This window comes from Bombus affinis, chromosome 3 (assembly GCF_024516045.1).
Source record: "Bombus affinis isolate iyBomAffi1 chromosome 3, iyBomAffi1.2, whole genome shotgun sequence".
Classification (NCBI taxonomy): Eukaryota; Metazoa; Arthropoda; class Insecta; order Hymenoptera; family Apidae; genus Bombus; species Bombus affinis.
This window is the reverse complement of record NC_066346.1, coordinates 17,894,427-17,906,475: the sequence shown is the minus strand read 5'-3', so window position 1 is coordinate 17,906,475 and position 12,049 is coordinate 17,894,427. Positions and strand designations below refer to the sequence as shown.

Below are 12,049 nucleotides of genomic sequence, written 5' to 3'. Positions count from 1 at the left end.
ATTTCGTTGATTGTATAATAATATATAAAATTAATACTTGTGTCGTAGTCTCCAAGGCCATTAGAAAAAATAGAACCAATAAAAATGATGTTTGATTCTGTCAAAACTAAGCCAGTATCTACTTCATTATCTGGCAAGCAGAATTATTCTACAGTACCTGCAAAAATAAAAAAGCTTCAACAGGAATGGCAGGTAAATATAAATACATATATATCTGTTGATAATAAAATTACATTAAAAAGAGAAATATAATAAACATACATTTTACAGGCTGACTTAACAAAACCTACGTATCTTTTACGAGGTAGATCGGATAAGATGATTGTTGCAGGACTTTCTGCAGTTACTGCAATTTGTTTTGTCGCTAATATGTATTATATATTACAGCTCAAAAAGAAATTTTAATGCGCATAGTAAATCAAAATGCTTTAGCATAAATATACTTAGGAATGATATTTGTTGTAAAATATAAATTATACCTTCAAGTAATATTTCGAACTCATGATTATAAATAAATGATTAAATATACATTTATTTTATTCTTCCTTCACACACCTTTTCATACTTAGGTTTTCGTTTGTGTATAATGAGAATATTATACTACATATGTATAATATATAGCAAAATGTGTTGTATGCAAATATATAAGAATTACATATATGTATGTATATACATAATGTATAGAAATGTACCTATATAGAATTCTATGTTTCATTTGTGATTATAAAATATCCTAACCTATACCACATATACAAAAAGTATAGGATGGACCTAATGTTTAATGCATTTTTGTGTCATTTGTTTCATGAACTTTAAAGGCAAGTTCATATACAATTTAAACATCAATTCGAAGTTTCCGATTCAGCATACTTTTATTACATGTTTATTATAGACGAGGTACTGAGATCTTGACATTGATTATCTTGATATATAGAATTCGCATCTCATGTTCTGAAATTGCTTTTCGGTTGTTACAGCGAACGTAGGAATTGTATCAATTTAATCGCCGAAAATGATAGTATTCCATATTATATTGACAATGTTGGGAATGACAATTGTCTGGTAAAACAGCTCTAAAGCACTCGAGACATAAGACAGAAAAGTCCACTGAGTGATAGCTCTATCTTTTATTTTATCTGTGATAGTATTAAACGTCAACTTAAATGATAAACAAAGAATTTGCAAGAAAGCTACCAGTATTGGAAAAATACATTCTAAATATTTGTAAATTAACATTTATCTGCAATGGATGAAAAGATTATTTCAACTGTAGTATTTCATCCTATTATTTCTTCAATACAAAAAATTGCCCTTTATGAAACAAAATCTGTAAGATCTTACTTTATCTTATAAACAATAAATTATTTAAATATTCCTGAATACATATAATTTATGTTCCAGAGGTTTTATTTAATGGGTTCAAATAATACTTTAACACGTTTCCGTGTATTAAAAATAGACCGTATGGAACCAAAAGAATTAGTTGTTGTAGATGATAAAAGAGAATATACTCAAGATGAAATAAAGGACCTTGTAAATATGATAGACATGGGTAATCGTACACGTAGTGGGCAAAGAAGTAATATTGGAGGAGTTGCCAAAATTGTTTCGGCTTTTGGAATTGTTGGTAAGCAATATTAATTTCTTTATTAGTTTCTCACATAAATTATCAGTACATATGCTTTTACAATAAAGAAATTTTTCATATTTTGTAATAACTATATATGACACATAATTGTATAGAGAGAATAAGAGTATAATTTTATATATCAATTCTTTGTTTTTTATTAATACATAGTTACATTGTATGTAATATGTAAGAGCAACGTACATGTCAGAGATATAGCTTAAGCTTTATAATTTTGCATGATTTAATTCTTGGCATGCATGTTTTGCATCAATTGCATTTTAATACTAGACGCAAAATAACATAAATATACATAGTAATATTGGAGTAAAACTATTGCTGAAATATTATATAAGACTTAGTTTCCATATATTATGTATTTGCTTGCTAACAAAGGCAACATTCACAAAGAATCTACATCTGACAATGGTGTATCAGAAGAATCTGAACACCAAGAATGTCAGAAACCATTGCACAAACCAACTCAAACTAAATTCACCTGGAAAACAATGTGGCAGAGAGAAACTTTCCCTCGACTAGTACCAGCTTTTGGTCTTCTTGGTAAGGACCAATCTCTTTCATATTCAGTGAAACATCATACATTTGAAACAGAATAACAATCTTAACAAAGAAAATTTAATACACATGCACATATACACACAAAAATCAATTTTATAGTAAGTGATACATATGTAATATAATAAGATGCAAATGTAGCTTAAATGCAATTATGGTCATTCTGTATGGTAACTTTACAATAAACTATTAAATTGAAAATTTAAAACTCAAAAATAAAATCATATGCAATAAGAAATGATATTAAATACTTATTGTATCAATATAAATATTCTGTGTGTAAGATATTGCAGCACATGTATGTTTTTAGCATGATATCACACAAAATTATATTTGCATGCTATTTTACTTGCAGTTAGAAAGTTAACCATGTTATATGCACAATATATTAGATATGTAATAAATAAAATGTAAAAATGATTTATACTAATAAAATAATGGTTAAAAATTATTCTATTAGGTTTTGTACGTTTCTTAGAAGGATACTATATAATTCTTGTTACTAAACGACGTAGAGTGGCTGTAATTGGGCATCATACAATATATAAAATAGAAGACACTTCAATGATTTATATTCCAAATGATACTATTCGTGTTTTTCACCCTGATGAACAAAGATATGTGAAGATGTTTCAAAGCATAGATCTTAGTAGTAATTTCTACTTCAGTTATTCTTATGACCTAACACATACTTTACAAAATAACATGACTCCACCAAAACATATCAAACCTGATATTTTTAATACAAATAACACGGATTCAAATCAAGCAGAGAATAGCGATACTGAAGATGCAGAAGACTTTTTCAATATTTGGGCATCTAAAAAAAATTATTGGCATAATAGGTTTGTTATAATAATCAACTAATAAGTTTTTCAAAATTAAACACTCAATAAAACTTGACAATTGGTAATATTTTTAGTGGTACAGAAAAATATATCGATTACGGTGTACGAAGTAATCCGCACCGTCGATTTGTGTGGAATTCGCATTTATTAAAACCAGTAGAAAAGGACTTGCATCGTGACTGGATTTTATATGTTACACACGGTTTTATTGGTCAATCAAATGTCAGTATTTTTGGAAGATCTATGTATATAACTGTTATAGCTAGAAGGAGTAATAAGTATGCAGGTACCAGATTTTTAAAACGTGGAGCAAATTTTGATGTATGTATAATTAAATGATATTTATGTTGTACTATTGTAACTGTATACCACTAAAAGGTAATTTTATTACTTCAGGGAGATGTTGCAAATGAAGTAGAAACAGAACAAATTGTACATGATTCTGGAGTGAGTTCTTTAAGTAAAGGCCGTTTTAGTTCTTTTGTACAAATGCGCGGATCAGTTCCTGGACATTGGAGTCAGGATGTTAGTAAAATGGTTCCTAAACCTACTATCACGTGTGATTTGGCTGATCCTTATGTAGAAACAGCAGGTATGGAAGTTAAATGGTATCATTATATTTATATATGATACAATCAACATTTAATTATTAAAAAAACCCAGGTGCACATTTTAATCAACTTTTAAGAAGATATGGTTCTCCAATTATAATTCTCAATCTTGTTAAAAAACGTGAAAAGAAGAAACATGAAAGTACATTGAGTGAAGAATTGTATATGGCTGTTAAATATTTAAACCAATTTTTATCTCCAGAACATCATATTCAATATATAAGGTTTGACATGGCTCGAATGAACAAAAGGTACAATTGCATGTAGTGATTTTATGTTCTAGTACTAGATATAATTTTTAATCATTTTTTTTTTTTTTTTCAGAAAAAAGTTTAATGTTATGGCACGATTGGCAAATATAGCACATAATGCAGTTTTGAAAACTGGTATTTTTCAATCACAAAATCCATATTATAGTCAAAGGAATTTATTTTCTCCTCAGTCTAATTACAATAAAAAATCTCATAAAACAAATTCAAACACGATTTCTTCATTCAATACATATGGCGTTCAAAATTATACAAATATTTCCATTGAAGATAATCTATCTGTCAGCTGTAGTACCGATTTTAAATTTGCCAGAGAAAATAAGTATAATGAATTACATTATATAGAAAACAAAGTAAGACAATGCTTCGGTAAAAGGGGTACATTACAAACTGGTATTATTAGAACAAATTGTGTTGATTGTTTAGATCGTACGAACACAGCACAATTTGCGATAGGAAAATGTGCTTTGGGATTCCAATTGTGTGCTTTAGGAGTATTAGAATCTCCTAAATTAGAATTTGATTCTGATTGTGTAAGAATGTTAGAAGAATTATATGAGGATCACGGTGATACATTAGCATTACAATATGGTGGCTCTCAATTGGTGCATAGAATAAAAACTTACAGGTAAAATTGCATAATATTGTATATATTTTCAATTATGATGAGAGATTTTTATTTTATAATTTAGAAAAACTGCACCATGGACAAGTCAGGGTAATGATATTATGCAAACTCTCAGTAGATATTATAGTAACACGTTTAGCGATCAAGAAAAACAACATACAATTAATTTATTTTTAGGTAAATATAAATATGAGATTAAATAATAGAGATAGATCAGAATAGTAAATGAAATTTGTATTTGAATATTTCTTATAGGTTTATTTATACCTGAAGAAGGAAAGCCTCCTATTTGGGAACTTCTAACAGATTACTATCTTCATCATAAACCCGCTTGTCACTACTCCCGCAGAACAAAAGCTTTAACGCAGTGGTGGGATACTACTGTATTAAGATGTCTACCATATGCATTAAATGAAATAACAAAAACATGTTCAGAGATAATACAAGTTCAAAATTCAACTGAGGAAATGATTGATGTTTATTACGATTACCATAGGTATTGAAACATTTCATAATATGAATGTAATATAGTGGTTCATTTATATATTTTTTTGTAGGCCATACGAACTGTCTTTACTTTCCGAAGTTTACGCGTATAAAATTAGTCATTCTGTTCGAGATTTCATGCCGCATTTTACAACCAGTTTTAGTCCATTTGCAGTACGAATACGACCAGGTAGAAGAAGAGAAGAGACTGGTAATAAAAATTTAAATATGAAGAATCCTTCAATGACTGGGCAAAGTAGTACCAGTAGCACAACATCGAGTGCAAGGTAGTACAAGTCATTAATAGAGCGAAGGAAAATTGAAGCAAATATAATTTTTTGGATCTTAATTTTTATGTATAATATTCCATAGTTCTAGCGATGATTCAAGTTCCGACGAATATGAGAATCATCAGCATACTAATGATTCTCAATTCGTAATGTCGAAAGACAGCTCGGAATTCACATCTTTTGAATTATTATTTCCGTCTATGAGAGAAGTGTATGGTACTCAACCCCAATATCCTAAAAGGAATGATGTCATATTATATAAAAGGTAAATTGCTTCTATACATATTAAAGGATACTTTTTTGATATATATTTTTAATAGATTTGCATTAATTGGACGCAATGCAACATATTCCTCGGATTACACGAAACTACGTTTAAAATTAACTCAACAAGTGTCATTCCCTGAAGTGACAACTACTGTAGTTCAAGTACCAGTAATAAAGAAGTCTAGCATTAGTATATATGAGCAATATGTTAAAAGAGCAGAGGTGAGTATATATTGTCATTAGCATATAAATCTTTCTTATCATATTAAAATTTTATATATATTATTTAGGTAGGTGGTTCTGTGCCAAGCACCAATGATATTATCTTGTATGAGAGTTATGTGAAACAACAGTTCCCAAAAAGACTAATATATTCAAATTGAATATTATGTGTTAAAGTTTGTTTTATGTTTTTGTATACATCTATATAAATTAATATATAATAAAGTGTTAACAAAATCTGGTTATTTCTTTATGTATGTTTTATTAACACCATCTTTTAGAAATACATACATCCGCAAAATGAGCAAACATTATATGTAGTCTACTTCAGCTTCTTTTTTGGTCGAATGTTGTTTGTGTGGCCACATTTCTTCTTACGACAGTTGGTTGCACGTGGATGAAGACGGGCATAACATTTTCTACAAATCATTTTATCACAATTGTATTTCTGTGCAAGAATACGCAAAGTAGGTTCGATGACACCACCACGAAGTCGAAGAACAAGATGCAAAGTAGATTCTGTTCAAAACATAAAAACTATTGTTATGGGCTATAAAATATATAAAGTATTGGAACTTCTTTAATGAAGTTACAAGATACCTTTTTGAATATTATAATCCGACAGAGTACGTCCATCTTCCAATTGCTTTCCAGCAAAAATAAGACGTTGCTGATCAGGTGGAATTCCTTCCTTGTCTTGGATTTTAGCTTTTACATTTTCAATAGTATCCGATGCTTCTACTTCAAGGGTGATGGTTTTACCAGTCAAAGTTTTCACAAATATCTGCATCTTGGTGTATCTACTTTTTTAGTATAAAAAAGATTGAAAAAGTATATGTAATAAAAGATCATAATGTAAAACAGGCACGTTACAAAAGTATACAATATTTACTCGGCAAAATGGTTGAGTTCGACAATTAATTTTCTACGTTCCTAATTTCTCTTTGTTATCTACTATTTTTTTTATTATTAAGTTCACTAAAATATGTAGAAGTGACTAGAAAATTTCACAATAGACATTTCGTTTATAAACGTGTATTCTAGCAACGTAACGCGTTGCAATTGTTTTTGAAACCCTTTTGTTTAATTGTTTCATTATATATGTAATTTTTTCATTAACTATTTACTAATTCAATTTAAAATCAATTTATAACTTCGTAAGAACATTTTAAAGCATAAAAATTCCAAACAATATCGAATTCTTACCGTTAGAAGAGCGTGCTTGCTGAAAACAACCTAAAAGGATTTTACGATGGCAGCACTGTAACTTCCGTCCACATGAAAATCAATTATATAGATATACTAGCCCTCTCGTGGCGAATAATACTATTATTTCAAAGAAAAGTGTTTGCAAGAATATTTATTGTGCTTAATTTGCATACAAAGTGTGTAATTATTGAAAATTTACGTCGTTACTGCATATTTGAAAGAAGTTGTTTTCAGCCTATCGTGAGTATTGTTAATAAGTATTAATAATTAAGACGATTCATTTTCAATGTATTGTACAACTTGAAAACGCTGATACAGTCATTTTTATAAAAAAAAACATCACCTCCTGAATATTATCGTTATTCTTATTACAATGCATATTTATCTTAATCTTATTTGAATGTATTGAACGTTAAATATTATATAATATTATTTTCTTTAACAAACTCTTTAGTTAATGGTTTATAACTTTGAATTATATTTGTATATCTTCTGATAATATATTTGTATTTTATAATTGTAAAAATATAGATGCATATGTGTGTCTACGTTGCATTACAAACACGTATGATACGCGTGCGCGTGTTATATCCAATGTACGTACTGCTTTCTTCAGAAGACGAAGGTTTCCTTCCATGCCTTAGGCCATGGTTATATGCAAATTTCAGTAGTAACCCTTAAACTTTATACTTTGACCTAGATGTTTACCGGCCGAAAAGCCCCACAATTAAAAGTGTTTTACAGCGGCCTTTAAAGCTAGGAATTATCTAAGATTTTACATATTTTCAAATAGAATGGTTATTTTTTAGAAACTCCCATTAGAATCTCTACCATAGAGTTTGTACAATTTGTAGAATTTCCCAGGTATGTTTATAATTTCTCACAGATATGTTCTTCGTGAATGGATCTCATAAACTCGAATGAGTTTTACGATACTTTGAAGAAATATAAGAAGCTTTATGATACTTTGCCGGTTTGAATGCTTTTGCATTTACTGAACGAGAATCTCTTTACATTCTGAACGTCATGGATCAATGCGTTATACGTAAGAATGTAGATAAAGAGAAATGCAGTGGAAAGTAAAGAAAGTATGTAAAATGTATCGTTAATTTTGTAACAGTAGTAGATAGGCCGTGAAATCGTTAACGCAAAGGCATTTACAATTAATTCACTAAACACAACATTTCTTAACTTAAAATGAGATGCATCTCGCCAATTAGAATGCATATCGAACTCGTAATCCACAATACAGCTTTGGATGTTCGATGTATGTATATGTATGTACATGATTCCCCGTGATACAATGTATTCGCCTTACAGGTGAAATGGAGTAAACAACAAGGTTGTTCTTGTAATCCGTTCTGAGATTGCTTCATCGAGTAGCTTCGGTTTTTGTATAACATTATAGAGGAGTTGTAAATCTCCATCGAAGTTTGTTATCAAAGTTTCCTCATTATAAATTCCACTGGCTGTTTCCTATACGCCAGAAAACACATCTCAATTCGTTGCATTGATCAAGTGTGTTGTCGAAAGTTATTTCGAGTTGTTGAACTTCAATGAAGTTAACCATGGTCTCAAGGCTATTGTGAAAATTGAACAGTAACTAGATTGGGGTTTAGATGGACTGACTATGGTTGGCAATGCGAATTAGTACGTTTTAATGATGTATGAGAATAAAGTAAATATTAATAGAAATCTACAATGGTGAAATTCTCGATAGCTACAATGATTATTGCATAGTTGATATAAATTGTTGTTAATGAGTAATCGTGCTTTAACGGTAATGTTATGCACGAAAAACCATTTTTTGATGTATGCAGGTGGGAAATTAATTTATGATAGTATTGCTTTCTCTCTTTGTTTCGATCGTTTGCAAATGAATACCTAACACCGAAAGTTGATTGATCAATTTGCGTATTTGTTTAACAGATGTTAAACTTTGATCATGCAAGTACGATAGTGTCGGAAATAACATCACGAATAAACTAAAAAACTTTTCTCTACAAATAGGTATTACGTTGACATCATTGTACAAATTTTTGCTGGTGAATATAGATATTACTTAATAATAGAGAAAAAACAGAGAATATTTTCCGTTTCTAGACGCAATCACTGTGAGCGAACAGTCATTTAGCGACTATTTTATAGCCGATCTACTAGAATGTAGACAGAACAATTCCGACATCGAAACAGTATACGGGAATTCTGGTATGGTCAAATCGTATTGTATCCCTAACAGTCGCAATTGGTCTTTATTTACAAAACTATCGGTCGATACTACTTTACTCTAGTGTTTACTTTTCCCTCCGAAAAACAACGGATGTCCAATGCAGTTGTGACTGCTATTGCTGCTATGACATTTGGCCACTTGTCCATTAATGGATATCTGTATTCCATGTTCTGACGCGATTTCCATTTACATACGCTGCATGCCATACTCTTATCCTTAAACGTATGAATTAAATACAACTTCGGTCCATGTATCATTTCTGGAAATTGCGAACAAGGACCGATTAAACATAATATTTCCAGTTTTATATATCGAAAATGTATTTCTATCTCGCTGGTTCGTTAGTGAATTCCCTATGGCAAAATCGTGTACTCGTTAGAACAGTTAATAACGATGACATGGATCAAGAGCAGGTATCACCCGCGGCAAGCAAGCTATGTTCATGTTCAGGTTCGCCAGACTGGGTTGCTCTTCTACCAAATAAAGCATTTGCGTTTTTTTTGTAATCATTGCTGGCCGGTTTACCTAGTTTCCTTTTTCAATTACCCTTGTAATTATCTTCTAAATATTTTCTTGAAGTTCTTGCTGTAGAACTTTCGCTATTAGCACGACATTCAGGGATTTTATTTAGTGCTAACTTGTATTTTGATCGTTCACCTCAATTCCATTGTATACCGTGTAATGTCTGATACGAGGTATCCATCGGATCAATGAGACCTCTTATCGGTGTCTTTGCCTGAGACACATAAGCAGATGAATTTATCAGTGAACGAACTAATAATGGAAAAGCCTGTCCGAGTCAGTAAGATCATTAAACTGCAGGGGCCACGATATACGGGCTAAAATTGAAGTCTAACTCTAAAGTGAACTCGTTCAACTACGGTTAAGCTTTCATGACACTTTGACCTCGACTCGTACACGCTTTTACCGAAGAACGCGCAAACCTGGTTTCTGGATCGAAGATCGAATTATCGATTTCCGTCGACGCCGAACCCTAACGTTTCTCCACAACCTTTTGTACTCTCTTATCTTTTATTTCTTTTGGTCTTCTACTCGGTCTCTTCCTACGCTGCTATTCCACCAGCAGTCGCCACCTTTCGTTCAGAGAGAATCGGAGAAGTGCAATTAAAAGTTGTTACGAACGTGGTCCGAAACCACGTTTAATCGTCGTTGTGCTTCTTAGCCGTAATTAGAGTTCATTGATGAATGAACGAGTCTATCCTCTTTTATCTCGTGCCTTGATCAAGCCCTCAGGTTTTCGTGTAATTTATTATGCTATGTCTGTTCAACGTTGAAATTTTATAAATTGTTGTTTATCAGCAACTAAAGACCTATTTATTTTTCGTTGGAAATTGAACGATATATATGTATATACGTACAAATGTCATTCGTATGTAGATAATAGATCTATAAGGTTATATTTCATGTATAATCATTGAAGAGTGTTCGTACAAGTATCCCCGGGATAACAAAAATTTCCGTATCGTAAAATTTGTAAGCAAACTTGTTCGATAAGAAACTGACGAACTTTCAGAATTTTATCGACGGTTCCGCAAAATTTATATTTGCTTGCTTACAGACCAAAATGTAATTCTTCCCTCCTGGTAATAACTTTAGCGTTTTCGTACATCGACAGCTACGATAAAGGGACCACAAAATGAGTATGAAATGCCATTGCGATCCGAGATAAAACTTTTCCATCAAAACTCCCTGCTCTCCCTCATGTCCCTCGTCCTTCCATTCTTCGCAGTTTGCTCGTTCAAGCGATTCTGCGACCCGCTGATTCTCATCTGCCTAAATCGATGTCCGATTCTTTTTATTTCTACCTTTTTTCTTTCGTTATATCATGCAATATGCCGGTCGTGCAGCTATTGGTCGGATAAAGGTCCCTTCATAACAGATGCGTTTACGAATATGGGAGATAAGTGCGGTGCACCAAATAGCGTCTCTTTTTCTCTGCATAGAATGAACATATTAGGAAAGTGAGGGAAAAGTGAGGGGGAATTGGCGGTGTGCATCATGTAGGTATATCTGCACGAAGGACATCGAGAGGTAAGGGGAACGTATAGTTTCGAATGCAGTAGGTGCAACAGTACAGGTAGGACACGCAATGCAGTTTCGTGGAAATTAGGTCAGCGAGTTTTCGGGTTAGACAGAGACAGTGGGAAGGGACGACGAACGAAAGAGAATACGTGGATTAGACTGCACCGAGAAAAGGACATCACGCCTCTTGGAACCACCGAAAGGAAAAAGGGGAATAGGGAGAGTAAATATATGTAAATTAAACGTCCCTCGACTTTATTTAACGCAAGAGTTTAAAGGAGTTACCTTGCTTTTCGTCGAGACTCCCTGAATAAGAAACTTCTTCGAATAACGTAATGGGTAGCGAACGGAATAAAAAGAAGATACGTATGTATGTATAAATATAATCCATATTTTACCAATCTATCCAGACTATGAATACTCGGTATTTAATGCTTTTAACGTCTCACCTGCGAAAAATGACACGCAATGAAATATGTATGTATGTATAACGTAGCTTTATCAATGTTTTGTGATATCTGCGTGACGCGAAATTCTTATAATGTTAAATCGCAATCTGTCGGAAATAGTCTTCCTTATAGAAGTCACAAAACGTGGCACCAGATTATTTAATTAACCACTTAGATTTCTATCTTCGTAATAAACAGATTACGAATTTAATCTAGAATAGGCGAACTAGTAACCGAGAATATCGTAAAATGATAAGAGAGCTCGCAAGATTTCAAACTCCAAATCCAAAGCGA

The 12,049-nt window shown here is 31.8% G+C and overlaps 3 protein-coding genes across 5 annotated transcripts in view; 2 read left to right on the top strand and 1 right to left on the bottom strand.

Annotated features, from left to right (window-relative positions):
• The window catches only part of LOC126914306 (uncharacterized), a 1,034-nt gene extending 506 nt beyond the window's left edge, over positions 1-528 (top strand). The window contains exons 2-3 of the mRNA XM_050718055.1: positions 49-192; positions 271-528. Of these exons, the coding sequence (XP_050574012.1) occupies positions 49-192; positions 271-405 (279 nt within the window). The 3' untranslated portion in view covers positions 406-528. The remainder of the gene's footprint in view (positions 1-48; positions 193-270) is intronic.
• Positions 529-655: 127 nt separating this feature from the next.
• LOC126914269 (polyphosphoinositide phosphatase) lies at positions 656-6,069 on the top strand. 2 transcript variants are annotated; one of them, XM_050717973.1, is made up of 15 exons: positions 656-897; positions 978-1,329; positions 1,402-1,627; positions 2,024-2,188; positions 2,664-3,048; positions 3,126-3,372; positions 3,448-3,643; positions 3,715-3,913; positions 3,987-4,559; positions 4,624-4,736; positions 4,815-5,055; positions 5,117-5,332; positions 5,418-5,600; positions 5,656-5,824; positions 5,893-6,069. In XM_050717973.1, exons 2-15 carry the CDS (start codon positions 1,246-1,248, stop codon positions 5,983-5,985), a joined length of 3,090 nt encoding a protein of 1,029 aa, XP_050573930.1. In that variant the 5' UTR covers positions 656-897; positions 978-1,245; the 3' UTR covers positions 5,986-6,069. The 2 variants fall into 2 exon arrangements, with proteins under 2 accessions (XP_050573930.1, XP_050573931.1); XM_050717974.1 differs by lacking the exon at positions 2,024-2,188.
• LOC126914305 (ubiquitin-60S ribosomal protein L40) lies at positions 6,067-7,178 on the bottom strand. 2 transcript variants are annotated; one of them, XM_050718054.1, is made up of 3 exons: positions 7,031-7,178; positions 6,425-6,627; positions 6,067-6,343 (listed from the first exon to the last, which is right to left on the bottom strand). In XM_050718054.1, exons 2-3 carry the CDS (start codon positions 6,612-6,614, stop codon positions 6,147-6,149), a joined length of 387 nt encoding a protein of 128 aa, XP_050574011.1. In that variant the 5' UTR covers positions 6,615-6,627; positions 7,031-7,178; the 3' UTR covers positions 6,067-6,146. The 2 variants fall into 2 exon arrangements, with proteins under 2 accessions (XP_050574011.1, XP_050574010.1); XM_050718053.1 differs by having other exon boundaries at positions 6,425-6,624; positions 7,031-7,157.
• Between the last annotated feature and the right edge of the window lie 4,871 nt (positions 7,179-12,049).